Source organism: Ornithorhynchus anatinus, chromosome 11 (genome assembly GCF_004115215.2).
Source record: "Ornithorhynchus anatinus isolate Pmale09 chromosome 11, mOrnAna1.pri.v4, whole genome shotgun sequence".
In the NCBI taxonomy this organism is placed as follows: Eukaryota; Metazoa; Chordata; class Mammalia; order Monotremata; family Ornithorhynchidae; genus Ornithorhynchus; species Ornithorhynchus anatinus.
In genome coordinates this window covers 61,907,340-61,934,637 of record NC_041738.1, presented here as the reverse complement: position 1 = coordinate 61,934,637, position 27,298 = coordinate 61,907,340, and the positions used below count along the sequence as shown (strand labels likewise).

General features: G+C 48.0%; 1 protein-coding gene and 1 non-coding gene across 4 annotated transcripts in view; one reads left to right on the top strand and one right to left on the bottom strand.

Moving 5' to 3' along the window:
- TANC2 (tetratricopeptide repeat, ankyrin repeat and coiled-coil containing 2) overlaps nt 1-27,298 on the top strand; it is a 404,350-nt gene that overhangs the window by 312,644 nt on the left and 64,408 nt on the right. For all 3 annotated transcript variants that reach the window (XM_039913595.1, XM_039913597.1, XM_039913596.1), the window contains 2 exons: nt 6,975-7,238; nt 21,399-21,524. In XM_039913595.1, the coding sequence (XP_039769529.1) occupies nt 6,975-7,238; nt 21,399-21,524 (390 nt within the window). The remainder of the gene's footprint in view (nt 1-6,974; nt 7,239-21,398; nt 21,525-27,298) is intronic.
- On the bottom strand, nt 13,160-13,297 carry LOC114815265. The gene has a single exon (XR_003763029.1). It is a non-coding gene; the product is annotated as a small nucleolar RNA SNORA7 (small nucleolar RNA).

Below are 27,298 nucleotides of genomic sequence, written 5' to 3'. Positions count from 1 at the left end.
CCACAGATCCTAGAGCTCCTGAAGCAGCCCCTGGCTTGCTAATTAAACTTCAGAGAAAAGTATATTTTTCATTTTGGAGGCTTTTTGGGGAGAAGAGGGTGTATTGGAATGGTATTTGTTCAAAGTGCTTACTATGTCTCAGGCACCGTATTAGGAAGAGAAGTAGTGTGGCTCAGTGGAAAGAGCCCGGGCTTGGGAGTCGGAGGTCATGGGTTCCAATCCCGGTTCTGTCACTGGGCAGCTGTGTGACTGTGGGCAAGTCACTTAACTTCTCTGTGCCTCAGTTACCTCATCTGTAAAATGGGGATTAACTGTGAGCCTCACATGGGACAACCTGATTCCCCTGTGTCTACCCCAGCGCTTAGAACAGTGCTCTGCACAGAGTAAGCGCTCAACAAATACCAACATCATTATTATTATTATTATTATTGTGATCAGGCTGGACACAGTCCCTGTCCCACACAGGGCTCACAGTCTTGATCTCCTTTTGGGTCTCGGTGCAGAGCTTTATTCACAGTAAGCACTCAGTAAATATCACTGATTGGTTGATTGCTCCCTCCGGCCCCCACACAATTCATAGTAATGTGTGCTTCCCCTGCTAGACTGTAAGCTTCTTGATGACAGGGATCAGGACTACCAACTCTGTTGGATTGTACTCTCCCAAGCATTTAGTGCAGTGCTCTGCACGTAGTAAGCGCTCAATGAATACCATTGATTGATTGGGGTAAATTCCTTGAAAAGAAAAGCAGATTTGGCCCGCTGAAATTCCTCTAACTTTGCCCAGCTCACTCCCTGGGTATAGCCCAGGGATGGCTGTCGGTGACGTGTTTGTCGGCACTCTTCCTCTCAGACACAGCAGGGGTCGAGTGACAAAAGAAAGGGAGGAGGAGGAAGGGAGAGGGAGCACAGTGCCCATCTCACATTGGTCTCACAACCTATTTTATCCCCATTTTGCTGATGAGGAACCTCAGGCACAGAAGGCTTAAATGACTTGCCCAAGGTCACCCAGGAGATCACTGGCTGAATTCAAAACCCAGTCTCCTGACTCCCAGTTTGATCACTCAGTCAATCAGTGGTATTTATTGAGCACTCACTGTGCGCAGAGCCCTGTACTAAGCTCTTGGGAGAGTACAGTATTAACAATATATGTTGCTCCTTCCAATAGGCTGTGGTATCTAAGAATAAAATAATGGTATTTGTTAAGTGCTTACCGTTTGCCAGGCACTCTGCTAAGCACTGGGGATTACAAGGAAGTCGGATTGGACACAGTCCCTCGCTCACAGTCTTAATCCCTGTTTTACAGGTGAGGTAGCTGAGGCCCAAAAAAGTGATCTGCCCAAGGTCACAAAACAGATAAGTGGCAGAACCAGGATAAGAACCCATGTCCTTCTGGCTCCCTGGCCCGTGCTCTATCCATTAGGCCATACTGCTTCTCCAAAGAAAGCAGGTGGAGCCACAGGCACCCTTGGAATTCAAACCCAGGATCTCCTGTGTAGTAGACAGGCGCTTTAACCAACTAAGCCAAGGCGCCGCCTGCACAGTCGTGGTATTTGTTAAGCACTTACTTTTGTGCCAGGCACTGTACTAAGCGCCGGGGTGGATAAAAGCAAATCAGGTTGGAATCTCCGTCTCCATCTCCAGACTCTGGAAGCACGGCTCCTTCCATGCGGAATGGTGAGGGCTGGAGCTAGATGAGGCCCAGTCTATTTATAAGCAGGCATCTGGAGGAGCTCAAGGACATTTCAGGATAAGTTTGGGATAAGATATGGGTGTTCAGAAAATGAGAACAGTTCAATCCTATCTTGCTTACAGGCTAACGTTCCCAAGACCTGCGTAGCCGAGGTCATTTTCTTCAGCTGAACTTTCAAATTGAGTCTCCAGGAAGCAAATGGCCTGATAGTTAATATGTCTAATTTTGAAAGATGGTGAGTCTCCCGCACGCATTAATGACCGGGAGCACTGAAACGGATTGCTCTCCGAGTTATTAGAGGAAGAAAGGAAGAGGCTGTCTGTCAGGCGGCTAATCAAGGTACAGGGAGAAAGTCACTTGGGTCACAGAATCGCTGTCAAATTAAATGGGAACAATTTCTCTTGATGAAGGGTTCCTCTCCTTTAATATTTCATTTTAAAAATACCCATTGAGAAGAAAGAAAATTTCCTGGAGTTCATAGTTTGGCATATGTGACAGCCTCAGGGCTGACTAGCCCTAACGATTTCAGAAGTCGCGTTAGTTGGGGAGCTTCTCTTTGGCCGTTTCAGAGGCATCCGTTCGGTTCCACGGAGGCCGAAAAGAAAAGATCCTGGTGAGAATTAGGCCGGGTCCCTGGCCCCGAGAATAAGAATGGGAAGTGGTTTGACCACAGACACGGTAGGAAAGATGAAAACAGTGGAACCCCCAAAACTCTATGGAAGATGAAGTTCCGAGTCCAACAGGTGGGGTAATGAGGGGGATCGGTGACAGCCTCAGATTGCCCCAGCTTAGGGCCCCCAAGGTTCGGTCACAAACTGAGTTTGTCCAACATTTGAGAGTGAACGTGGCCCCGTGCTACTGCAACTTAGGTACCCCGGCCAGCCCCTGTGCCACGGACAGGTGGGCAGGGGCTCTGGGTGGTGCCTAGGGAAGGCAGTAAGGGGTCTCGGAGGCTTCGCTTGGCAGCCCAGGGCAGACAGGCCGAGGTGCACGCTACTAGAGCTTAAATCCCCGCACGCCCAAGGCACCGGAGGCTGGAGTGGTAATAATAATAATAATAATAATGGCATTTGTTAAGCTCTTATGTGGAAAGCACTCTTCTAAGCGCTGGGGAGGATATAAGGTGATCAGATTGTCCCACGTGGGGCTCACAGTCTTCATCCCCATTTTACAGGTAACTGAGGCACAGAGAAGTGAAGTGACTCTCCCAAAGTCACACAGCTGACAAGTGGTGGAGCTGGGATTTGAGCCCATGACGTTTGACTCCCCAACCCGTGCTCTTTCCACTGAGCCACACTAGTAGTGGTAGCCGTATTATCTAAGTGCTTACTATGTGCAAAGCACCAAAGAGAATGCTGGGAAAGAAGGCTCTGCCACTTGCCTGCTGTGTGATCTTGGACAAGTCACATCACTTCTCTGGGCCTCGGTTCCGTCTTCTGTCAAATGGGCATTCAGTGCCAGTTCTCCCTCCTCCTTAGACTGTGAGCCCCATGTGGGACATGGACTCTGTCCAACCTGATTAGCTTGTATCTACTCTAGCCCTTAGTACAGTGCCCAGCACATAGTAAGAGCTCAGCAAATTCCATATGAAAACAATAAATAAGCAGCGCAAGCCCAACAGTCCAACAGGGTTTGGGTGAATTTCTAGCTGAGGAGTCCACGGTGGTTCGTAATGGGGACAGATTGGCAAATCAAGTTGCCAATCAAGCAATCGTATTTATTGAGTGCTTCTAAACTTAAGAGTAGATGTCTGGGGGCAACTTCAGTGTTTCTCATACTTCTGGGGGAACCCTGTGAGGCAAAATCTCGAGCAAGAGGGAGAATTGGTCTCACCCCTAGTGACCGTGCTGACGTTTTATCCTCTGCCGGTTAGCTTGCCCTCCGCTTGCCCGGTAACACTTTTCCCCCTTGGCAGCGAGGTGGCGAATTCTCTTCCGCGTGGCCCTTCTCCCCATGGACCGTTGAGGAGGTGGACTTGTGCCGTCCTCAGGTGGAGGCCAACCACTCTTTCAAAGACAAGGCCAATGGCCCCGAAGGCTTTCTGAGTGATTCAGTAGCACAGTAGAGGCGGCTGGGTCAAGCTTCTCACAGCAGAGTAATGTGCTGAATAATAATAATAATAATGTTGTTATTTGTTAAGGGCTTACTATGTGCAGAGCACCGTTCTACGTGCTGGGGTAGATAGAGGGTCATCAGGTTGTCCCACGTGAGGCTCACAGTCTTAATCCCCATTTTATGGATGAGGTCGCTGAGGCACAGAGAAGTGAAGTGACTTGCCCACAGTCACACAGCTGCCAAGTGGCAGAGCCGGGATTCGAACCCATGACCTCTGACTCCCAAGCCCATGCTCTTTCCACTGAGCCACGCTGCTTCTCGCAGGATCACTGTCTGCTTGAAGAACTCTAGCTGGGCCTCTCCCTGCCCCATTCTGGGAGTGCTTGCGTTAGAGTGTTCTATTTATTGTGATTATGTTGTCTTGTTTTTGTCCATCTGTCTCCCCCGATTGGACTGTGAGTCCATCATTGGGCAGGGATCATCTCTATCTGTTGCCGAATTGTACATTCCAAGTGCTTAGCACAGTGCTCTGCACATAGTAAGCGCTCAATAAATACTATTGAATGAATGAATGGAGACTGCACAAGGAGAGCTTCGGCTACGGGCAGAGTAGCCGTATTTTCTCTACAGCTGCTGAGAGAGCACCTCTTCTGTCCTGACTTTACAGAATGGCCCTAAGAATTGGGTGTCCTGGATTGTATCCAGTTTTTCTTTCGCTCTGGGATTGATGGAGAATCAGCGTGGCCTAGGGAAATAATAATAATAATTATGGCATTTGTTAAGCGCTTACTATATGCCAAGCACTCTTCTAAGTGCTGGGGTAGATACAGGGTAATCAGATTGTCCCACTTGGGGCTCACATTTTTTCATCCCCATTTTTACAGATGAGGTAACTGAAGCACAGAGAAATTGAGTGACTTGCCCAAGGTCACACAACAGTCAAGTGGCAGAGCTGGGATTAGAACCCATGACCTCTGACTCCCAAGCCTGTGCTCTTTCCACCAAACCATGCTGCTTCTCTGATATGAAACAAGGGCCGGGCCTTCAGAGGACCTGGGTCCTAATCCCAGCTCTGCCATGTGCCTGCTGTGAGACCCTGGGCAAGTCACTTAACCTCATTCATTCAATTGTATTTATTGAGCAGCGTGGCTCAATCCCTAGAACTCAGTCACTACCACGGCTTCAACTACCACTTCTTTGCGGTTGTTTGCCAAATCTGCATCTCCAGCCCTGATCTCTCTCCCTCTCTGCAGTTAATCCACATATCAATCAATGGTATTTATCGAGCGCTTACTATGTACAGAGCACTGTACTAAGCGCTTGGGAGAGTACAGTACAACAGAATTAACAGGCGCGCTCCCTGCCCATAACAAGCTTACAGTCTAGAGGGGGAGACGGACCTTAATATAAACAAGTAATTTATAATATATATTTTAAAGATATGTACGTAAATCCTGTGGGGTTGGGGTTGGGGTGAATATCAAATGTCCAGAAATCATCCAGGTTAAAGTGCATAGGGAGAGCGAGCCGGGGAAAAGAGGGTTTAAATGGGGAAGGCCTCTTGGAGGAGATGAGACCTTAGTAATTCTTTGAAGATGGAGAGAGTGGTGGTCTGGCGTATATGGAAGGGGAGGGAGTCCCAGGCTGAGAGGAGGATGTGGGAAAGGGATCGGCGGTGGAAAGACGACATCGGGGCACGGTGAGCAAGCTGGTGTTGGAGGAACGGAGTGTGCCAACTGGGCTGTAGTAGGAGAGTAGTGGGGTAAGGTAGGGTGGGGCGAGATGATGGAGGGCTTTAAAGCCAATGGGGAGTAGTTGTTATTTGATTTGGAGGTGGATGGGCAGCCACTGGGTTTCTTGAAGGGTGGGTAGGCACAGACTGAATATTTTTGTTGATAAATGATTCGTGCAGCAGAATGAAGCATGGATCGGATGGGGAGAGACAGGAGGCCGGGCGGTCAGAGAGGAGACAGATGCAGTAGTCAAGGTGGGATAGGATAAGTGCTTGGATCAGTGTGGTAGTGGTTTGGATGGAGAGGAAAGGGCAGATTTTAGCAGCGTTATGAAAGTAGAACGGATAGGATTGGCGACATAGACTCTGTGGGTGGGATGAGAGAGTTGAGTCGAGGACAACGCCGAGGTTACGGGCTTGTGAGGTAGGTAGGATAGTGGTGTCATCTACAGTCGTGGGAAAGACGGGGGAGGCAGGGATTGGTGTGGGAAGATAAGGGGTTCACTTGTGGACGTGTTCAATTTGAGGTGTCGCTGAGACATCCAAGTAGATATTTCTTGAAGGCAGGAGGCGATGCGAGGTTGCAGGGAAGGCGAGAGATCGGGGCCGGAGATGTAGATTTGGGAATCAGCTGCCGAGAGATGCTAATGGAAGCCATGGGAGTGAATGAATTCTCCAAGGGAGTGGGGGTAAAGGGTGAATAGAAGGGGACCTAGAACTGAGCCTTGACGAACCCCTACAGTCAGAGGGTGGGAGGCAGAGGAGGAGCCAGCAAGAGAGACTGAGACGGAGCAGACAGAGAGAGAGAGAGACGAAAACCAGAGGACAGTATCAGTGAATCCAAGGTTCAAGGAGAAGGAGCGAGTGGGTCTTAATCTCTCCAAGAGATCTTAATCTCTTGGGCTACCCTGTTAAAATATCCCAGAAGCCAGATACACATCTGAGGGCTTAATATTTGCACAAGACTGACATGGATGAATTGTGCATTCTCAATAAGCATTCACTGCCTACAAACAAACACACTCCTGTGGTTTTCTGCAAACTGATTTTGGCAAGAGTGCAGCAGTTTATGGAACTGTACGCCATTCAGGTTTCCAAAGCGCTCTCCCCTTCCCGGCAAAAAGCAGCGACACCACGCAACCCAGCATATGGTGCTTTTCCCTTTCGCCGCCTCTCTGATGAGTCTGCAGCATCGTCGTCTGTTTGAATACATTCGGTCCTCCATAGAATTTTTGGCACTTGCTTTTGCTCCAGGCACATTTTATGAGTTCAACTCTACTGAAACCTAATTGTTCAACTTGCCGTCTGCTAGGCGATGGGTTCGGGGTTTTGAGCTTCGGACTCGGAGCTCTCGGTGAAACGTTAGGCCGGGCGACGTTTGCCTTTTCCTCCCATGTCATGACAGTGCAGTTTTGCTGCTGGAGAGGCCCGCGCCGGACCAGCGGGAGCCTTCGTTTCGTAGTTCTCATTTATGTCGTGTCGCTCTTCTGGTTCCAGCTACTCTGACCAGCTATTCCGAAAACGTGGAGCGCACAAAGTACGGAGGAGAGAGCAGTAAAGACTTAGGATCTGCGGGAAACCTGAAACCTTGGCAGTCTCAGAAATCCAGCATGGACTCGTGCTTGTACCGCGTGGACGAAAACATGACCGCCTCCACCTACAGTCTGAACAAGATCCCGGAGCGGAACCTGGACACGGTCCTGTCGCAGTCTGTTCAGTCCATCCCGCTGTACCTGATGCCCCGCCCAAATTCGGTAGCAGGTAAGGGCGCCCTGTTCCTCCCACCTCAGCCGACTGCAGAGGAAGCAGACTTCCTTTCCACCCGGCACCCTCCACCACTTGCTTCCGTTTTCTGAGCGTGTGTGTGTCTGTTGGGCGGGCTGGGTGTGCGCAGTTGTGTGAGGAAGAAGGGAAGGGAGGTGTGCACGTGTGTGGGGATGTACACGCGTAAGTGTGAGAAGCAGCATTGTCTAGTGGAAGGAGCACCGGCCTGGGCGTCATAAGGACCTGGGTTCTAATCCCAGCTCTGCCACGTACCTGCTGCGTGACCTGGGGCAAGTCACTTAACTTCTCTGTGCCTCAGTTTCCTCAACCGTAAAATGGGGATTCAATACCTGTTCTTCCTCCTACTTAGGACTGAGCCCCCTCACCCCCCATGCAGGAAAGGGATTGTGTCTAACCTAATTATCTTCTACCTACCCCTGGGCTTAGAACAGTTTTTGACACAGTAAGCACTTTAAAAAATGCCATAAACCAAATACTGTGTCTCTTCGTTCATATGTGAACAGATGTTTTCATACCTGCCAGCAGTTTCTTCTTCCACAGCTAGATCTCATCATCATCAATGGCATTTATAGAGTCCTTACTGTGTGCAGAACTCTGTACTAAGCGCTTGGAGAGCACAGTACCACAGAGTTCACATCTCCACATCTGTCCCAAGTACTGGAGAAACAAAAAGAGAGCTCAGGGGCCGAGGGGCGGGGCATATTCTGGGGCTGAGCCTACATTGGTGTCCTTTCCAATCCCCAGCTCTGCCTGCTCTCTGAGGGAAGATTTCAGAAACAATTGCACTGAAGCGCAACTCTTTTTTTTAATGATATTTGTTAAGCTCTCACTATCTGCCAGGCACTCTACTAGGCGCAGGGATAAATACAAGTTAGGTTGGACACAGTCCCTGTCCCACATGTGGCTCACGGTCTTAATTCCCATTTTACAGATGAGAGAACTGAGGCCCAGAGAATTGGAGTGACTCACCCAAGTTCACGCAGCAGACAACTGGCAGAGCCAGGACTAGAATCCAGGTCTTCTGACTTCCAGTCCCATGCTCTTTCCATTAGGCCAGGTTGCTTCTCACTAGGTCACGCTCCCTGTCTAGCGTACAGACACACAGCCTTCAAGTGCAAGAAACTGGAGATCCTGCCCTTTTTCAACAGAGAAGCCATGTGGCTTAGTGGACAGAGCATAGGCCTGGGAGTCAGAAGGACTTAGATTCTGATCTTGGTTCTGCCCTTTTTTTTTTAATGGTATTTGTTAAGCACGTACTGTGTGTCAAAGCACTGGGGAAGACACAAGTGAATTAAATTGGACACCGCCCCTGTCCCGCGTGGGGCTCACAGTCTATGTGGGGGGAGAACAGGAGAACTGAGGCACTTAGAAACGAAGTGACTTGCCCAAGGTCACACAGCAGACATTCGTCCGAGCTGGGATTCGAACGCAGGTCACCCTACCCCTCAAACCAAACTCCCTTCGAATCAGCCTCAAGGGACCTGGGAGCATATGAACTCCTGGCGCCCTCAGCCTTCTGTCAGTTCATGAATCAATAGTATTTATTGAGCGCTTACTATGTGCAGAGCACTGTACTAAATGCTTGGAATGTACAATTCGGCAGCAGATAGAGACAATCCCTTCCCATTGACGGGCTTACAGTCTAATCGAGTCTAATCAAATCTAATCGAATCACTGGCAAGCCCCCTATACCACCCCTCACCACAGCCAAGAGCCAGATTCTCTCGCTAACGCCCACGTAGGCTCTCTAAAAAGAAGCCGGCTAGCAAATGCCCTGGCACACCCCACCGTCGGACACTCGCTGAAGTGGCGGAAAGGGCTTTCCCAAACCAAGGCTGGCGGAGCTGAGTGGGGAGGGACCCAGGAAACTAACTCCATGCAGACCGGGGAACTCTGCACCTCCTTTTCTGCTCCCCGTGTCAGAATTCAAAAGGCTCTTGAACTTATGGAATGCGAAAGCAAGGTTTATTGCCGTTTTAATATCACTTGGGCCAAGTAGGCAATGGGGAAAACGGACGAAAACTTGAAAAAAACTGCAGCAGCAGCCATATGTTTCTCAACGGTCCTAACAAACCCTGCTTCGTTAGCCGGATAACAGAGAGGGAGCTGGCACCCGCCACGTTTTCTCCCCTGGCGGAGGAGATGGAGCGCAGAGCCGGAGGACAGGGTGAGGGTCCCAGATGGCTCCGAGGTCTTCCCGACTGGTGACTCTGCCCACCGGTCGGTCACCCCGCATTAGCCCCGGAGAGGCCTGGGCTGGTCCAGGTCCTTCCCGGACTGGCCTGGAATGGGCCGGGGAGAGAGGAGAGGGACTGGGAGCTCCTAAGTGCTATTCCCGCATCAGTCAGTGGTATGCATTGAGCACTTATCTTGGGAGAGAGTACAATACAACAGAATTAGCAGACAGGTTCCCTGCCCATAACGAACTTGCAATGTAGAGGGGGAGCCAGACATTAATAGGAATAAATAATTTATAATATATAATTTAAAGAGGTGTACATATGTACAGAGAAGCAGCGTGGCATAGTGGAGAGAACACGGGCCTGGGAGTCAGAAGGTCATGGGTTCTAATCCCGGATCCTCCACTTGTCTGCTGTGCGGCCTTGGGCAAGTAACTTCACTTATGTGTGCCTCAGTTACCTCTTCTGTAAAATGGACAGGGACCGCGTCCAAGGCAATTTGCTCGTATCCACTCCAGCACTAACTACAGTGCCTGGCACAGAGTAAACACTTAACAAATACTATAATTAAGTGCTATGGGGTAGGGGTGGTGGGGTAAATATCAAATGTCCAAAGGAGACAGATCCAAGTGCAGTCCTCCAAATCCTCCATCTGGCAGGTATTGAGGTTCTCGGTCTGAAGTAGAATCGAGGGAACCCTAAGCACCCCACCGTCCCGCGGAGACCAAGCCTCTGGGATGCAAATAAAGCAAAACATCTTTTGTTCCCAAACGTTGGGACATGGCCTGGTTTTCCTGCCGGGAAACCTTGCTCAGTTAAAAAGAGAGAGTGGGAAATTTTTCCCTCCACCTTAATCTTGAATCCCTAATCCGTTCTGGGCGGGAGACTCCACTGAACTTGATCGCTAGACTGCCCATCTCCCGGGTTATATTTAGAAATTGCTTGCTGCACATGTGAAGAGAAGCAATTTCAGCTTTGGGGCAAGTAGAGTTGTGGGAACAGTTATGGCATTGATTTCACATGAGCTCACGAAGAGCACATGTGGCTCCCAATTGTTAGTGACTCATGGCACGCAGAATAAAAAGTTGATCAGCAATTATGGTGGAGGCAGACCCAGCTGGAGCGAGGGTTGCTGCTTGACTGGGCTGCAGCTTGGGAAGGAAGGGGGAATTAACTCTACCAACGGATTGACACGAGAAAACGTGTCTCCCAACTCTGTTCTATCGTACTCCCCCAAGCGCTTACTACAGTGCTCACTAAATACGAATGACTGATAGAATAACTGAGGAATAAGACCTGCCCCAAGCCGTTCCTCGGTGCTCACTCTGGTCACTTCTCTGTTGCGCAGTTGGTATCCAATATCAAACAATCAATTGTATTCTCATCTGTAAAATGGGGATTAACTGTGAGCCTCACGTGGGACAACCTGATTACCCTGTATCTACCCCAGCGCTTAGAACGGTGCTCTGCACATAGTAAGCGCTTAACAAATACCAACATTACTATTATTATTATTATTTATTGAGTGCCTACCATGTGCTGAGCACTATACTATGCGCTTGGGGAAAGTACAGTAGAACAGAGCGTGATAGACACGCTCCCTCGCAACAGCAAGCTTTCAGTCTAGAGGAGGAGTAACATAAATGAATAAATTACAGATACGAACGTAAGTGCTGTGGGGCTGAGGGAGGGGTGAGTAAAGGGAGCAAATCCAAGCGGAGGGTGATGCAGAAGAGAGTGGGAGAAGATGAAATGAAGCCTTAATCAGGGAAGGCCTTCCTCTCCAGAGAGAGCACGACCAGGGGATAGAGCTCAGGGGGAGGATCAAGAAGGCTTAGATTGGTGCTGGTCAGCCCTAGTGGCTCTAGGGACGGTGGCGACAGAGGCTGAGGAAGCCAGTTGTCCCAGGAACCTTAAGAACTCTCGTCCATCCATAGTCTCCGGCTCTCAGGAGTTTGCCACGAGCAGCGTGGGAATTCACCTACAGCCCCGATTTTTCCATTACCCCGGTTATCCTATTATTGCCCTCCTTGCTACTCACTAGAAACTGGCTTGAGCTGAGAAAGTAACGCTTGTCTTTTTCAGTAACTCTTTAATAAGTCCAGTGATTCGTCAACATCAGGACCGAGGTGTCCGCTCTTCCAGTCTAGGTATATGAACTCCAGGAGTGGGTGATCCACCTTCCGGAATTTGGGAAAGGCCGACCGTCCAAAGCCCAGCAAAATTTAACCACGTAGAATCCAGTTAGGATCTCTCAGGAGTTGATTGAATCGGGGGGTTTTTGTTTGGATGGTTGGTTGGATTTTGGGGGTGGCGGGTGGAGGGGGGGGTGTTTTGCACAAAGGTCACAGTAGCAGTTATTGAATGCCTACGTAGTATGTGGGGCATGAATGGTGCAAGCACAAAGAAGTGACATTTGGCTTAAGTTCACCAGTCAGTCAATCAGTCGATCAGTGGTATTTATTAAGTGCTTACTGTTGTGCAAAGCACTGCAGTGAGCGTTTGAGAGAGTACAATAGAACAGAGTTGGTAATAATAAGAATAATTATAGTGATAATTGTGGTATTTGTTAAGCACTTACTATGTGCTAATCACCGTGCTAGCGCTGGGGTAGATAGAAGGTAATCAGGTTGGACACAGTCCCTGTCCCACATGGGGCTCACTGATTTAATCCCCTTTTACAGATGAGGTAACCGAGGCCCAGAGAAGTGAAGTTGGTCTGCTTGAGGTCACACAGCAGACAAGTGGCAGAGTCAAGATTAGAACCCAGGTCCTTTCGACTCCCAGGCCCAAGGTCTATCCACTAGGCCAAACTGCTTTCTAGATTGGCTAGACATCCAAAGCTGGAGGAGAAAGCCTCTGAGTTCATATTCATGTGGGTGTTGGGAAATTGTCAAGATAGGCGGTCACGAGGTTGAGCAAAACTGGCTATAGCCTTTGTCTGCATTCATGCTTTCTCTGCACCATCCTGCCAAAATGTATGTTTGAAAGGGGCAAGTAAAGACATAGCTTCATCCTCATCCCTTTGGGGGTCCCAATGGGGTTCCCACTGGAGCCAGGGGGTGGGCGCTTTTTTGCTCCAGGGCCCCGAGTCAGGCAGGAATCTCTGAGGCGGTCAGCCCTGGGCCTCACAGCGTGGCCTAGTGGATAGAGCCCGGGCCTGGGAGTCAGAAGGACCTGGGTTCTAATCCCAGCTGTGCCACTTGAGTGCTGTGTGACCTTGAGCAAGTCAGTTCACTTCTCTGGGCCTCAGTTACCTCCTATGTAAAATGGGGATTAAGACAGTGTGAGCCCCACGAGGGACAGGGACTGTGTCTGACCCAATTACCTTGTATCTATCCCAGTGCTCAATACAGTGCCTGGCACATAGGGTGTAAAAAAAAAAACTCATTTGAAATCACATTTCCTCCCAGAGACCTTCCCCGACTAGGCCCTCATTTCCTCCGACGTGATTTGCTCCCTTTATTCACCCCTCCCTCAGCCCCATGGCATTTATTTACATCTTGTCTAATGCCGTCGAGTCGTTTTCGACCCATAGCGACACCACGGACGCATCTCTCCCAGAACGCCCCGCTCTCCATCTGCAATCGTTCTGGTAGTGGATCCATAGAGTTTTCTCGGTAAAAATACAGAAGTAGTTTGTCACTGCCTCCTTCCGAGCAGTAAACTCGAGTCTCTGCCCTCGACTCTCTCCCCTGCCGCTGCTGCCCAGTTTTGACTTGTAGCAGACTGTCTTCCGTTCGCTAGCCACTGGCCAAGCTGGGAATGGAATGGGTATACTTCTGCTTGACTCTCCCTCCCATAGCCGAGACTGGTAGAGTACTGGAAACTCTCTAGGGGCGACCCTGAGGGGGGATTTATGTACATACCTGTCATTTATTTATAGTAATATCTGTCTATATTAATATCTGTCTCCCTTCTAGACTATAAGCTCGTTGTGCGTAGGGAACACGTCTACCAACTCCGTCCTAATGTACCCTCCCAAATGTTTAATATGGTGTTCTGCACACACTATGCAGTTGATAAATACAGTTGATTGATTGATTTGGATGCAAGGAAGGGGCAGATTCTGAAAATGTTGAGGAGGGAAAACCCAACAGGATTTAGCGGCACCTGCATCTGAGCAGAGAAAGAGAGCGAGAAGTAGAAGATGATGCCATGGTTGTGGGCTTGAGTGGTAGGGAAAGATGGTGGTGTTTTCAACTGTGATGAGCTATCCGAAGAAGTGGGTGGAAACTGAGAAGAGGGGCGCAGTCGGAACAGAGTCTTGAGGGACACCCATACTTTGGGAGTGGGAGGCCGAGGACAAGCTGGTAAAAGAGACTGAGAAGAAGTGTCCAGAGATGGAAAAGAACAAGGAGAGGACTGTTTTAAAACTCTTATATGGTATTCTCCCAAGTGCTCTTCACGTGATAAATGCTCAATAAATACAGTTGATTGGGTAAATGGACCATCAGAGAAGCCAGGGTCAAAGCTTCCAAGAGAACAGTAGGGTGGCCCACAGTCCCGGAGGCAGCCGGGAGGTAAAGGAGGATTAGGCTGGAATAGATTCTGTTGGATTTGGTAAGAAGAAGGTCATTGGTGACGAGAAGGTCATTAGTGACCTTGGGGAGGACGGTCTCAGTGAAGTAAAGGGAGATTAATCAGGATTCTGGAAAGTCATGGAGGGAGTTGGAAGAGAGGAACTGGAAGCCACTGATGTTCAAGAAGTTTGGACGGGAATGGGAGGGCGTTGGGGCCATAGCTGGATGGAGCAGTGGAATCCAAAGAAGATTTTTTTGTTTTAAGATGGAGAGACATGGTCATGTTTGAAAGCAGAGGGGAAGGAGCCATCAGAGAGTGAGTGGTGATCAGAGAAGGAGAAAGAGTGGGCACAGGATTGTTAGAAGATGAGAAGGAATGTCACTGGGCTAGATTTGGCAAGCATACCATCTGGTTCGGGGTCATTTTCTCTCTAGAGGAATTATCCGGCTGTAGGGCTTGATGCTGGCAGTGGACCTTTTTGTCTAACATAATACGCCTGAGAGATTGAAGAATGGAATTGCTCCAGAATAAATCTACCAGATTTGTATCCTCTGTGCAACAAGCTAAGATTGAAATTGATTTTCATTTTCTCGTAGGCGATTCTGAATCCTGCAGGTTTGTTGGCGAGGAGTCGTTTGATTCCGTTGTTTTATTGACTCTAAACAAATCACCATTTCCTTGTTATTACAGAAGTTGGTAACCACTGTTGAGTAAACCGATACGCCATCATTTTTCCTTCCTGCAGATCAATCCACCCAGATTAGTCTTATTGATAATAATTACTATTATTATTATTGTGGTAATTGTTAAGCACTTACAGTGTGCCAAACTGTGTACTAAGCATTGGAAATAAGGCAATTAGGTCTGACACAGTCGCTGTCCCACATGGGACTCACAGTTTAACTGTTAAGGAGAGCAGGTATTTCAAAACCTTATTAAGGTCACACCTCCTCCAAGAGGCCTTCCCTGATTGAGCCCACTTTCCCTTGACTCTCTTTCCCCGTTCTGCGTCATCTTGGCACTTGGATCTGTACCCTTTGGATGCTGGGAATTCACTTTACTATCAGCCCCACAGCTCTTATGTACCTATCCACAACTTATTTCTATATATTAATATTACTACGTATTTAATATTATTGAGAAGTACCATGGCTTAGTGCAAAGAGCCCAGGGCTGGGTGTCGAAGGGCCTGGATTGTAATCCCCGCTCTGCCACATGTTTGCTGTGTGACCTTGGGCAAGACACATAACTTCTCTGTGCTTCAGTTACCTCTTCTGTAAAATGGGGGTTAATAGTAATAATAATGTTGGTATTTGTTGAGCCCTTTTCTAAGCGCTGTGGTAGATACAGGGTGATCAGGTTGTCCCATGTGGGGCTCACAGTTTTAATCCCCATTTTACAGATGAAGTAATTGAGGCACAGAGAAGTGAAGTGACTTGCCCACGGTCACACAGCTGACAAGTGACAGAGCTGGGATTCGAACCCATGACCTCTGACTCCCAAACCCGGGCTCTTTCCACTGAGCCATGCTGCTTCTCTAAGACTATGAGCCCATTGGTCTGGCTCCAACCTGATAAGCTTTCATCCACACCAGTGTTTAGTACAGTGCCTGGCATGTAATAATAATAATGATGGTATTTATTAAGCACTTACTATTTGCCCAGCACTGTTATTATTATTATCATGGCATTTGTTAATGGAGAAACATGGAGAAGCAGCCTGGCTTAGTGGAAAGAGCCCAGGCTTGGGAATCAGAGGTCATGGGTTCTAATCCTGGCTCCGCCACTTAGCTGTATGACTTTGAGTAAGTCACTTGACTTTTCTGTGCCTCAGTTCCCTCATCTGTAAAATGTGGATTAAGACTGTGAGTCCCACGTGGGACAACCTGATTACTTTGTATCTACCCCGATTAGACTGTAAGCCCGTCAAACGGCAGGGACTGTCTCTATCTGTTGCCGACTTGTTCATCCCAAGCGCTTAGTACAGTGCTCTGCACATAGTAAGCGCTCAATAAATACTATTGAATGAAATACTATTGAATACCCCAAACAGTGTGGGGTACTTGGCACATAGTAAGCGCTTAACAAATGCCAACATCGTCATCATTTGAGGTAACTCAGGCACAGAAAAGTGAAGTGACTTGCCCAAAGATACACAGCTAAGTGGCAGAGCCGGGATTAGAACCCAAAACCTCTGACTCCCAAGTCTGTGCTCTTTCCACTAAGCCAGGCTGCTTCTCAAGTGTTTAACAAATACCATTTAAAAAAGTCTCTCTCCCCCTCTAGACTGTAAACTCACTGTGGGTGTGGAACATGTCTATTAACTCCGCTATATTGTACTCTCCCAAGTGCTTACGCAGTCAGCACTCAATAAATACTATTGATTGATTGATTTAATCCCCATTTTACAGATGAAAAAACTGAGGCGCAGGGAGGTTAAGTGACTTGGCCGTGGTCATCCAACAGGCAAATGGTGGAGCCTGGATTAGAACCCAGGTCCTCGGACTCCCACGTCTTCCTTTACCCAGTGTTTCACTTCCTGCCCCCTTTTATGTACCACAGGCTCACCGTGCGTTGCTCTAAATTAAAGACTGAATCCATCAGTCATGTAGAAAGCCAGCAAAAGAGCTTTGGTGGACAGTTGCCAGCGGGAGAAGTCCCGTCCCGGGCATCAACGGAAGCCAGAGCCCTAAAAATTGATCCCTGGGTTAGAGCCAACTGCAGTCCATTATTCAGGGCATTGTTAGATCTTGTTCTGTTAGATATAGGCATGGCACTTGATAATAATTACGGTCGTGCTATTTATTAAGCTCCTACCAGGTACCAAGCACAGGGCTCAAGCACCAGCGTAGGTAGAAGATAAGCACATCAATCATGTAGTAATACTAGAGGCCTGTACTGAGTGCTCACTTGGTGCGATGCACTGCGCTAGGGCCTTGACCATGTACAATAGAGCTGCTGTTCTGTCAGATCAGTGTGAAGCCTTGGTAAGAGCTTTGGATAAGGAGCCAAATATCCATCTCCTCTGAAAAGTGGATAACTGATCCTTCCGAGGTCATTTCGATTTTGACTGCGTTGTCTGCCCCGAGCTTGGTTTTGGTTTTTGTGTTTCTCTTCGTCTCCTCCTCCTCTTTGCTTTTCCCTCGGACGTGTGTGACCAAGAACCATTTTCATCAGACTCTGCGTCATTATTTGAGAAATTATCTTCATAACCGAGCAGGGATTATTGGCAATGTCTGATTACGGCTCTGCTTTCAGCCAAGCAATCCTTATTAAAGGGGCTTTTATCTGGAGTGGTCCTTTCTAGTTAAAAGAATAAAGGCAGACAAGTGTGGTAATTCAACATTGTGGCTAAATGGTGATTGAACGAAGGAAGAGAAAGCAGGCCGAACAGGAAGAGGCCTGATGTCCTCTGTGGCAACTGTTGGACAGTGACAACGGAGCCCATTGAAGCAGGTCGGAAATGGCGCTCCTGGAACGGCTCAAACTTCTGCTTCTGGGAAAATGGTCTTTTTAATGTCGTTTATCAAGGCGGCCCTTACACAGAACCGTTCTGAATGGCTGTCCCAGAGCTGGCCTTCGAGTTCTGTATCGCGGGATTGCGGATTTGCCGCCCCCTTTGGAAAGCAACTTTGGCTCAGGTTTTCCACTCCCGTTCCTCTTGAAATTCCGTGAAGGAAAGATACATTAGAGGCATTTGGCGAACCACGCTCCATTTCCTGGGGGCCTTTTGGTGCCTTTGGATGATGGACTTCCTGAGTTTGGGTGTCAGAATGCAGCCCAGTATCTACTGACAGGTAACCCGGGAAAGAGAATTCTAAATCCTATTTCCCTGCAGAGATTCCAGCCCCTGCTCGCACAGGGTCCTGATCCCTCTGTTGGAAACAAAGGGGAGAGAGGGACTGAAAGTAGGTTTTTGAGTTTTTCCGATCAGTTTGGGTCAGGAGCTTATGGTTCCGTAGGCGATCTAAGGCCATTAACTCGGTGTCCGTGGGGAGGTTGAATAATGCGGCAGCATCTAAAATGGTTAACAATCTGGCTTGCCAGCCAATCAATCCGTGGCATTTATTGAGTGCTTAGTAGGTGCAGAACACTTACTAAGTGCTTGGGAGAGTACAGTGCAACAGAGGTGGTAGACACGCTCCCTGATCATAAGGAGCTTAATGGTCTAGAGAAGAGAGAGAGACATTAAAATAAATTACAGCGAGGGGACGGAGTTCATGTCTATTAACTCGACTGTACTCACCCAAGCTCTCGGTGTAGCGCTCTGCACACAGTGGGTGCTCAAAAGAAACTATGAATTAAGTATATCCAACTGAGAGCTTTGCACTGGCAGCCCTTTTTCCCAGAGTCCTTTCCTGCATTGCAGGATATTCAGACTCTGGGAAGTGGCCCATCAGGCCAGCAGCAGCAGGACGGGCGAGCTGAAACGGATGAGTGAAAGGTTCTTTGTCGGTCTCCCCTTGGCTCAGAGGTGGCAGTGGAGGGGGGGCCGGGCCCCCTCAAATGAATTACCGCAGCTCAAAGCTCAAACACTCTGAGAGTTAATTAGGTGTGGGACCAAAGGCTACCTCCGGGGCCGTGAAGGCTGAAACAGAAACCTCACCAGAACAATTGAGGATTGAGTAATCTCCATCCCCGGTGTAGAGGTGATGCGAGTCGCACCCTGGAACCGTGGCATGGGTGCAATAAGAGGAATTTTTTTCTTGTGGAGATTTTCTTCTGCAGTCTCTTTTATGTATGCCTGTTTGGGCACGTTTTTCTATTTCGAGTTCCACTTTTCTTCAGCTACTGAAAGGTAATATTCCACTTTATGAGTTCTCCCATCATTTCTGGAGAATTTAATTGGCACGTATTTTGACTGCACCGGTAAATCCGGCGTTACATAATCGCTACCAGTTGCATCTTTGACATCATCATTACCGCCCGTATTTATTGAGCACCTGAATTAAGTGGCTTTATACTAAACTCTTGGGAAATATAGAGAAGGGCCGTACCCTTCAGGCGTTTCTCCGGGCCGGCAGGGTGGGTGTGACTAGAAGGGATCTTTTTATAATGTATGCCGTGACACTTTTATGAATAGTTGTTGTTGGGGTGGGGGGCGGGACTCAATGGCTCATTCAAACTGGTTAATTGGCCTTCCAGCCCAAATAATGGCCCACCTCCACTCTAGAGCCTTCGGGGCTGTTGTAGGGTTCAAATCCAGGTTGTCTGGGAGAACCCCCTCCCCCAACGCCACCCCCCCACCACCCGACCCTGCCCCCAGGGCAAGTGAGGTAATTCCAGGGTTGGCTCCACCCCATGTCAGGACTGCCTCAGAGGGATCCTTGATGGGATCTCACCCCCTCTCCCCAACCCTGCCAGATGTGAGAGAGTTCCCAGCCTCCAGGAATCCTCAGGACCTCTGCCCTCCTTGGGTCCGGAGATCCTCCTGAGGAAGCTGTGCCCAGAATAGGTTCCCACGCTTACCCAGGTCTGAAATTGAGGCTCCTAGGACCCCCACAGCCCCCCCCCCCCAGGGTTCAGGCCAGAAGCTTGGCGATGGCTTTCGTCTCCAGTCTCCCATTTGGCCCTCAGGGACTCAGTCTTTGGCCATTACTGGGAGTGACAGGTGGCCACGGTGCAAGGCTCTTCGGTTGACATCCACGGGCAGCTCTTTAATCCCCATGCACCTCGTACGGCAGCTAGCACATGCATCTGATCCCAATTCGAGGGCCCTCCTTCTCCCTCTTCCAACTCTCCAAGTCATCAATTTCCACTGTCCTACGTTTCCCCTATGGGACATAAGCAGCAAGACATTTTTAACAAAAAGAAGGAAGGATTGTTTTCTCCCAGGGATAGGCAGTCGAGACAAGGTTCAGCCAATAGTCGCTGAGCCACTGCTTCTCTATCTGGGGTTTGTGAACCAGATGATAATCATAATAATAATGTTGGTATTTGTTAAGCACTTGCTATATGCCAAGCACTGCTCTAAGCGCTGGGGTAGATACCTGGTAATCAGGTTGTCCCACGTGGGGTTCACAGTCTTAATCCCCATTTTCCAGATGAAGTAACTGAGGTCCAGAGAAGTGAAGTGACTCGCCCAAAGTCACACAGCTAAGTAATAATAATGATCTTGGTATTTGTTAAGTGCTTACTATGTGCAGAGCACTGTTCTAAGCACTGGGGGATACAAGGTGATCAGGTTGTCCCACGTGGGGCTTACAGTCAATCCCCATTTTACAGATGAGGTAACTGAGGCACAGAGAAGTTAAGTGACTTGCCCAAAGTCACACAGCTGGCAAGTGGCGGAGCTGGGTTTAGAACCCACGACCTCTGACTCCAAAGCCCGGGCTCTTGCCACTAAACCACACTGCTTCTCTAATGCTGTGGCAGGTCAGAATGATCCAATTTCCCTCCAGATGATTTAGAGTGAGTTTAAGTGGCCCTGCCCATAGGTTCCTTTAAGGCAAATAAAACAGTGTATCTGTAAAAAGTGCTTGAGGAGGCCCCAGTTGCTTACTTCCTGGGGACAACCTTCTGTTTGAGAAGCAGCTTGGCCTAGTAGAAAGAGTACAGACCTGGGAGTCAGAGGACCTGGGTTCTAATCCTGGCTCCTCCACTTGTCTGCAGTGTGATGATCTTGGGCAAGTCACTTCACTTCTCTGTGCCTCAGTTCCCTCATCTATAAAATGAGGCTTAAGGCTGTAAGCCCCATGTGGATCAGGGACTGTATCCAACCTGATTATCTTGAAACTACGCCAACACTTAATAGTGTCTGACACATAGTAAAGGCTTAACGAATACCGTACAAAAAGGCAACGAAATTTTTCTCTGTTCTGCCGGAAGTGAAACGCCATTATACATTTTGGCTTTTTAGAGCTTCTTCCTGACCACTTAGTAGGCCATTCTAGATTGTGCACAGTCACGATTGATTTCTCCGGTACTGCAAGCCTACAAAAGATGCCTTGCTTTTGTTCCTAGCTTGACTTCCACGCTGTCCAGACATGGAGAAGCCTTCCTCGGCGGGTACCTAATAATAATGATGATAATGATGATGATAAATGGTAGTTGTCAAGTACTTACTGTGTGCCAAGCAATGTTCTAAGCACTGGGATAGTTATAAGATAATCAGGGCCCACATGGGGCTCACAGTCTGAGTAGGAGGGAAGATGGGGATTGAATCCCTATTTTACAGTTAAGGAAACTGAGGCACCAGGAAGTAAAGTCACTTGCCCAGTGCCACCCAGCAAGCCCTATATCTTATTCATTCAATAGTATTTATTGAGCGCTTACTATGTGCAGAGCACTGTACTAAGCGCTTGGAATGAACAAGTCGGCAACAGATCTTAGTTTGGGCACTCATGACTAAATTGGAAAACACGTGATTATTTTTTTTTCCTTCAAACTGGGAAGATAGAACAGGCTCTGATTGTAGTATTTTCCTTTGTCAGCTACCAGCTCTGCCCACTTAGAGGACCTGGCTTACCTGGATGAGCAGAGACACACTCCTTTGCGGACTTCTCTCCGAATGCCGAGGCAGAGCGTGGGCAGTGCCCGCACCCAGCAGGACCTGCGAGGTAAGAACGGTTTGGGAGCATCCCGAGCCCTTCCAGGGTCGGCAGACATGGGTGGCAGAAGGAATGGCGCTTCAACCAGAGGTCAGGTTTATAGCCTAGCGGGAAGACACCATGTGTTTCAGTCACTTCCCAGTCATCATTCCGCTCTGCACTAACCAGGAAGGAATGGGTGTCTCCCCTAAAAGACAGGAAGCTTCCAGAGGGCAGGGATCGTGTCTACTGATCCTGTTGCCGTTTTCCAAGCACGCAGTACAAAGCTCCGCATGCAGTAGGTGCTCGAAAAATACTATCCGAGGATAGACCGATTGATTTGCTTGTCTCCTAAAAGTGTACACCAGCAACTGTTGGAACACCTTTTCCTCCTTCTTCCGATCTCCTGGTTTGAGCAGCGTTGGCATCCTGCAGCTGGCTGGCCAGCCAGACCCTATCCAAACCCGCCCACCAGGGCTTCAGGTCTGCCAACATCCATCCCCTTGAAGCTGTAGGCTGGGGCACTAGGGGCTACTCGGGGAGGGGAGGTCATCTTGCCCGGGAGCATCCAGGGCAACCAGGAGGGAAGGCTGATGCAACTGATCAGACAGTTAGGTGCATTTTGAAACAAGTCTCCATCTGGACCCCATCGACACCACCAACACTCTGGAGCCCTTTCATCTTGCTCGAGCCCGATGCCACATTGGCACCTCACTGCCAACTTCCTGAGGACAGGCCAACCCGAATTTGGGTTTCTTCTTTTTCAGCCAGCAGGTTACCACACAGTATTCTGCCATTGTAGCAGAGTTGGACGGCCACTGTCCCGTCTTTACAGCCAGTGATAGTTTTGCGATGGGGGTAGGGTAGGTCTTCCCTGGTGCTGACTTAGGGGTGAACTTATGAGTGACTTGACTTTTTCCAGGAAGTATCACAGCACACACTGAGATACTTCCATGGCGGGGCTCTCTGAGGTATGGCCCGGTTCCTGAAAAATATCACTAACGAGACCTTCTCAAAGTCTCAACATGGCTTGTGCCCACACTGTGACACTGCAAACACGAACTTTCTAAAATGTCAGATTCAGGAGGGCCAGGAACAACAAGAGACCTCCATGTGATTCTTCTAGACGTCACAAAAATGTGTTTTCCCCTATTGGTTGTCCTAGACTTGGGTCACAATGACAGTTTGGCTCCAGGGGAGTTTTATTAAGATGGATGTTGCCTGTGTTAGCATTGAAATTATTCTATCTGACCTTTTCCCCTTCACCAGTGGAGTTATAGAATGGGGGCAGTCATATTTTCATCTCTCATTCCGTCAGCTTGGGGAAGCAGCAAAGATTCTGACAGATGTTGTTAGAATGCACCTCCAGTTCTGTGGGAAACTTTTCCAACTCAGTAGGCTCTAAGCAACATTGAACGGCCTTGACTCAGTCACAGAGGGGCTGCTGTCGGCTGCATTACATGCCAGGGATGCAAACCCCCAAGAAGGCATTCACATGATTAGGAACTGCTTTTCAGAACTAGCAGAGTGGGCTAGGAAGAAGCCTGAAAAAGGCAAAGGTGGAAGACTATCCTACACAGAACCCACTCCTAAGAAGTCCATCAACCATGTAGAGCTTAGTGCCAGCACTCAATTCTGCTACCAGGGCAGCACACGAGCCAACCCTTTACCAGTATAAAAGGGAAATCGAAAATTGAATCAGAAAAGACTGCAAAACGGCAGGAGCACCAAAGCCTCCTTAATAGTAATATTTAATAATAATGGTATTGGTTAAGTGCTTCCTATATGCCAAGCACTATTCTAAGCTCTGGGATAGGTACAAGATAATCAGGTTTCAGGACAAACTGTAGGCCTAACTCTACTGCCCAACCTCTCTAGCACAGTAAAATCTGGACCCGTGACAGGCATCACTTCCACCTTTTGGAACATTTTCAGTAGTGTGAAGCAGTGGGCCACTATTAACATAGGTTGGCAAGGCAGGATCACAGCAAGATCCTGGAACACCCCTGCATCAAAGTAAAGTTCACTGCGATTCACCTTTCCTGAAAATGTATGACAGCAGAATACCCAAGAAAGTGCTGTCTTATAAGTAGAAGTTGGTAAAAGGAGAGACAAAACCTCATTTCAGACATGTAGCGAAGCCCAGCCTTGGTACTCTGGCGATGATGACAAGGACCCCTTAGCACTTGACTGTCATTCTGTCAAATATGTTTCATATGATTCTGCAGTCTGGACTGGACAGAGTGCATCTTTGTTTGGGGATTTGTCTTCTCCCGGTCAGGGACCATGATGTCTCCCTCCTCTTCAGTGGCTTCAGAAAGCTGCCCGGTTTTCATCGCCAAGCTCCTCACAGGCGTCTTCCTTTCCCACTAGTTTCCCGGTGAGCTGTCTAGAAGGTCGGCAGGGCACTAAGGTGCTGCATCACTCCATAGGAGGCTGACTTCTTGCCAACCGTCTGTTGGCATTCCAAGATTGCCATATTTTAGCCCATGCCTTCCAAGCCCCTGCCTCGATGAAAAGAATCTCGAATCTCCTTCAAAAAGTAATTCGGTGTCATCTTAGATTTCTGTTTGCAATGGAATTCTTTTGGGTCGTGATCCAGCTACGAAAAGGCATTCAAGGCAAACTTGGACCGACAGAATTTCCATCTGCTTCAACTAAACCGCCTGCCAAGCCCTCATCATTTGTGCTGATTGCATCCAAAACATTAAACTTTATTGGAGAAACAGAATCAGATTGTTTTCCCGGCGTAACTTTTAAAAAACATATTGCACCATGTCTTTTCACTTTCAAGTCACATAGAAATTACAGTCCTAAATCAGCTTTATGACTTTCTCTGGTTGGGGTTGAGGTAATATCTTACTTTTTTTTTTTTAAAGGACTAAAGCAATTTGATTTTTTTCTATCTCTGGGAACCAGTTTGTCCTCTGCTCTAAGCATTTCCCAACTGTTCCTTGAAATAAGAAGTGGATTGTGATTGTATGAGATCACCTGAGCCCGTCTCATTTGGCTGTTGGTTTTGTTTTGTGTGATTAGGAAAATAACTGAGTTTTGCTGTTCCTGAGGTCTGCTCCAATCCCATGGGTCTCACAGTCTAAGGAGGGAGTAGGATTTAATCCCCCCATTTTACAGATGAGGAAACGGAGGCCCAGAGAAGTGAAGTGACTTGTCCAAGGTCACACTGCTGATAAGTGGAGGAGCCGGGTTTAGAACCCACGACCTCTTACTCCCAAGCCCATACTCTTTCCACTAAGTCACGCTGCTTCTCCAGTACTTGGACCTCACAGTTCTAAGAACATGGACTGCACCGAATTAGCTCTTGTAGTTAACAGGGACATATTTCACTCTACAAGGTTCCCAGGCTCTGGCCCAGATCCAGGCCGGGCCTTCAGAGTTTCCTTGAGTGAATTGACTCTGGGGAGGTTGGCCCTTGCCAAACCTTCCTATAGACACTCCACTGGTCTGTAGTCTCTACTGGCATAGCGGAAAGAGCATGGGATTGGGAGTAGGAGGTTGTGGGTTCTAATCCCAGCTCCACCACTTATCAGCTGTGCGACTTTGGGCAAGTCGCTTAACTTCTCTGTGCCTCACCTCATCTGTAAAATGGGGATTAAGACTATGAGCCCCACGTGGGACAACCTCATTACCTTGAATCTACCCCAGAGCTTAGAACAGTGTTCGGCACATAGTAAGCACTTAACAATACCATTATTATTATTACTGTGTGACCCTGATTATTTTCTTAAGGCAGGTTCCTCTGAGACCTCAGTTTGATCATTTAAATTGCAAGGAGTTTCTAGCACAAAAAAAAGAAACAGAATGTCCCTGTCGGGCCTCCGGTGGGCTCGTTTTCCCAGCTAGCTGGTTGATGGAAAAAGATTCAGAAGATGGCTAGGTTTGGCCACCCAGGAGTACCCCAGTAGAGTTTGAGGAAACTGGGGATCCATGAGAACTAAGCTGTCAAGGGAAGGGAATCAACTAATCAATCAGTCATATTTAATGAGCACTTTGTGCAGAGCACTGGACTAAGCACTTGGGAGAGTACAGTATAACAGAGTTGGAAGACACGTTCCCTGCCCACAGCGAGCTTGCGGCCTGGAGGGGGAAACAGACATTAATACAAATAAATAAATTGTGGATATGGACCTAAGTGCTTGAGGCTGAGGGAGGGGTGAAGAAAGGGAGCAAATTATAGTGGAAAGGTAATGCAGAAGGGAGCGGAAGAAGAAAGTAATTCGTCCATGGAATTATTGTTCTATCAGACAGTCTAGAGGGGATATAATATGACTCTTTCTCTTTCTCAGTCCAACACCGTGCTTCCTGTGGAGGTCTTAAGAACAGAAAACTGACTCATCCTAGGGTGATAGTGTGGCCTAGGAGAAGAGAGTACAAGGCTGGAGGATGGAAGAGCCGAATTCTCATTACATTTATGCCACTGGTTGGCTGGGTCACCTCAAGCAAATCACTTTAACTCATTCATTCAATCATATTTATTTAGTGCTTACTATATGCAAAGCACTGTCCTAAGCACTTGGGAGAGTACAGTATAGCAATAAACAAACGCATTCCCTGCCCACAGTGAGCTTACAGCCTAATCTCTCTATGCCTCAATATATTTTCTATGTATATAGTATTTGTTAAATATTTTTACTCTGTGTCCAAGTGCTGGTGTAGATACAAGTCTATCAAGTTGGACACAATCCCAATCCCATATGGGGCTCACAGTCTAGATAGGAGGGAGATAAAGGTATTGAATCCCCATTTTACAGTTGAGGAAACTGAGGTACAGAGAAGATAAGTGACTTTTCAAAGGTCATACAGCAGACATGAGGAGAAGCTGGGATTAGAACCCTGGTTTTCCAACTCCCAGGTCCGTTAACTCAAGGCAATTCGCTTTGACCCTTTGCCATCATCACTTGATATACAAATAACAATAACAAGAACAATAACGAGAAGCAGTGTGGCTCAGTGGAAAGGGCCCGGGCTTGGGAGTCAGAGGTCATGGGTTCGAATTCCAGCTCTGCCACTTGTCAGCTGTGTGACTGTGGGCGAGTCACTTAACTTCTCTGTGCCTCAGTTACCTCATCTGCAAACTGGGGATTAACTGTGAGCCTCACGTGAGACAACCTGATTACCCTGTATCTACCCCAGCGCTTAGATTAGTGCTCTGCACTTAGTAAGTGCTCAACAACTACCAACATTAAATAGCATGTGCCTGAAATGACCATTAAATTTATTCCCTGATTACACTCTCCATACACTCGCTGTATCTTGAGCTCAGCAAAGACATTTTCTTTGGTAATTTTAGCAAAAAACCCGGGTTATTGGTGGAAATCAAGGACCATTTTAAAAGTACACCATACTTCATGATGCAACTATGCCTCTCTAGACTGTAGGCTCCCTGTAGGCAGGGAACTTTTCTACCAATTCCATTATATTGTACTCTCCGAAAAGCTTAGTACAGTGCTCTGCACTCACAACTTATTGATTGATCATGCCATTTTCCTTGACAGTGAGCTAGAGAACTTTTCCTTCATGGAGAACTTTTTCCTTCAGACATACATGTTACAAATTGGCATCTGTTCCAGAATCTCTGGAAAAGCAGCCAGAGATTCCTTTTCTTCTTACACACCGACACTGAACTACTGCTTAGTCTTTATTAAAGCAATTCAAAGCATGACATCACCATTTTAAATAATTTAGTTGTAATGTGATGATGGGCCTCTGGAGTAGGCTGCAAAAATACAAGCTCATCTTGTAGACTATGGAATTGTTTTCCCAACCTTCGTGAAGGATTTGTCCGA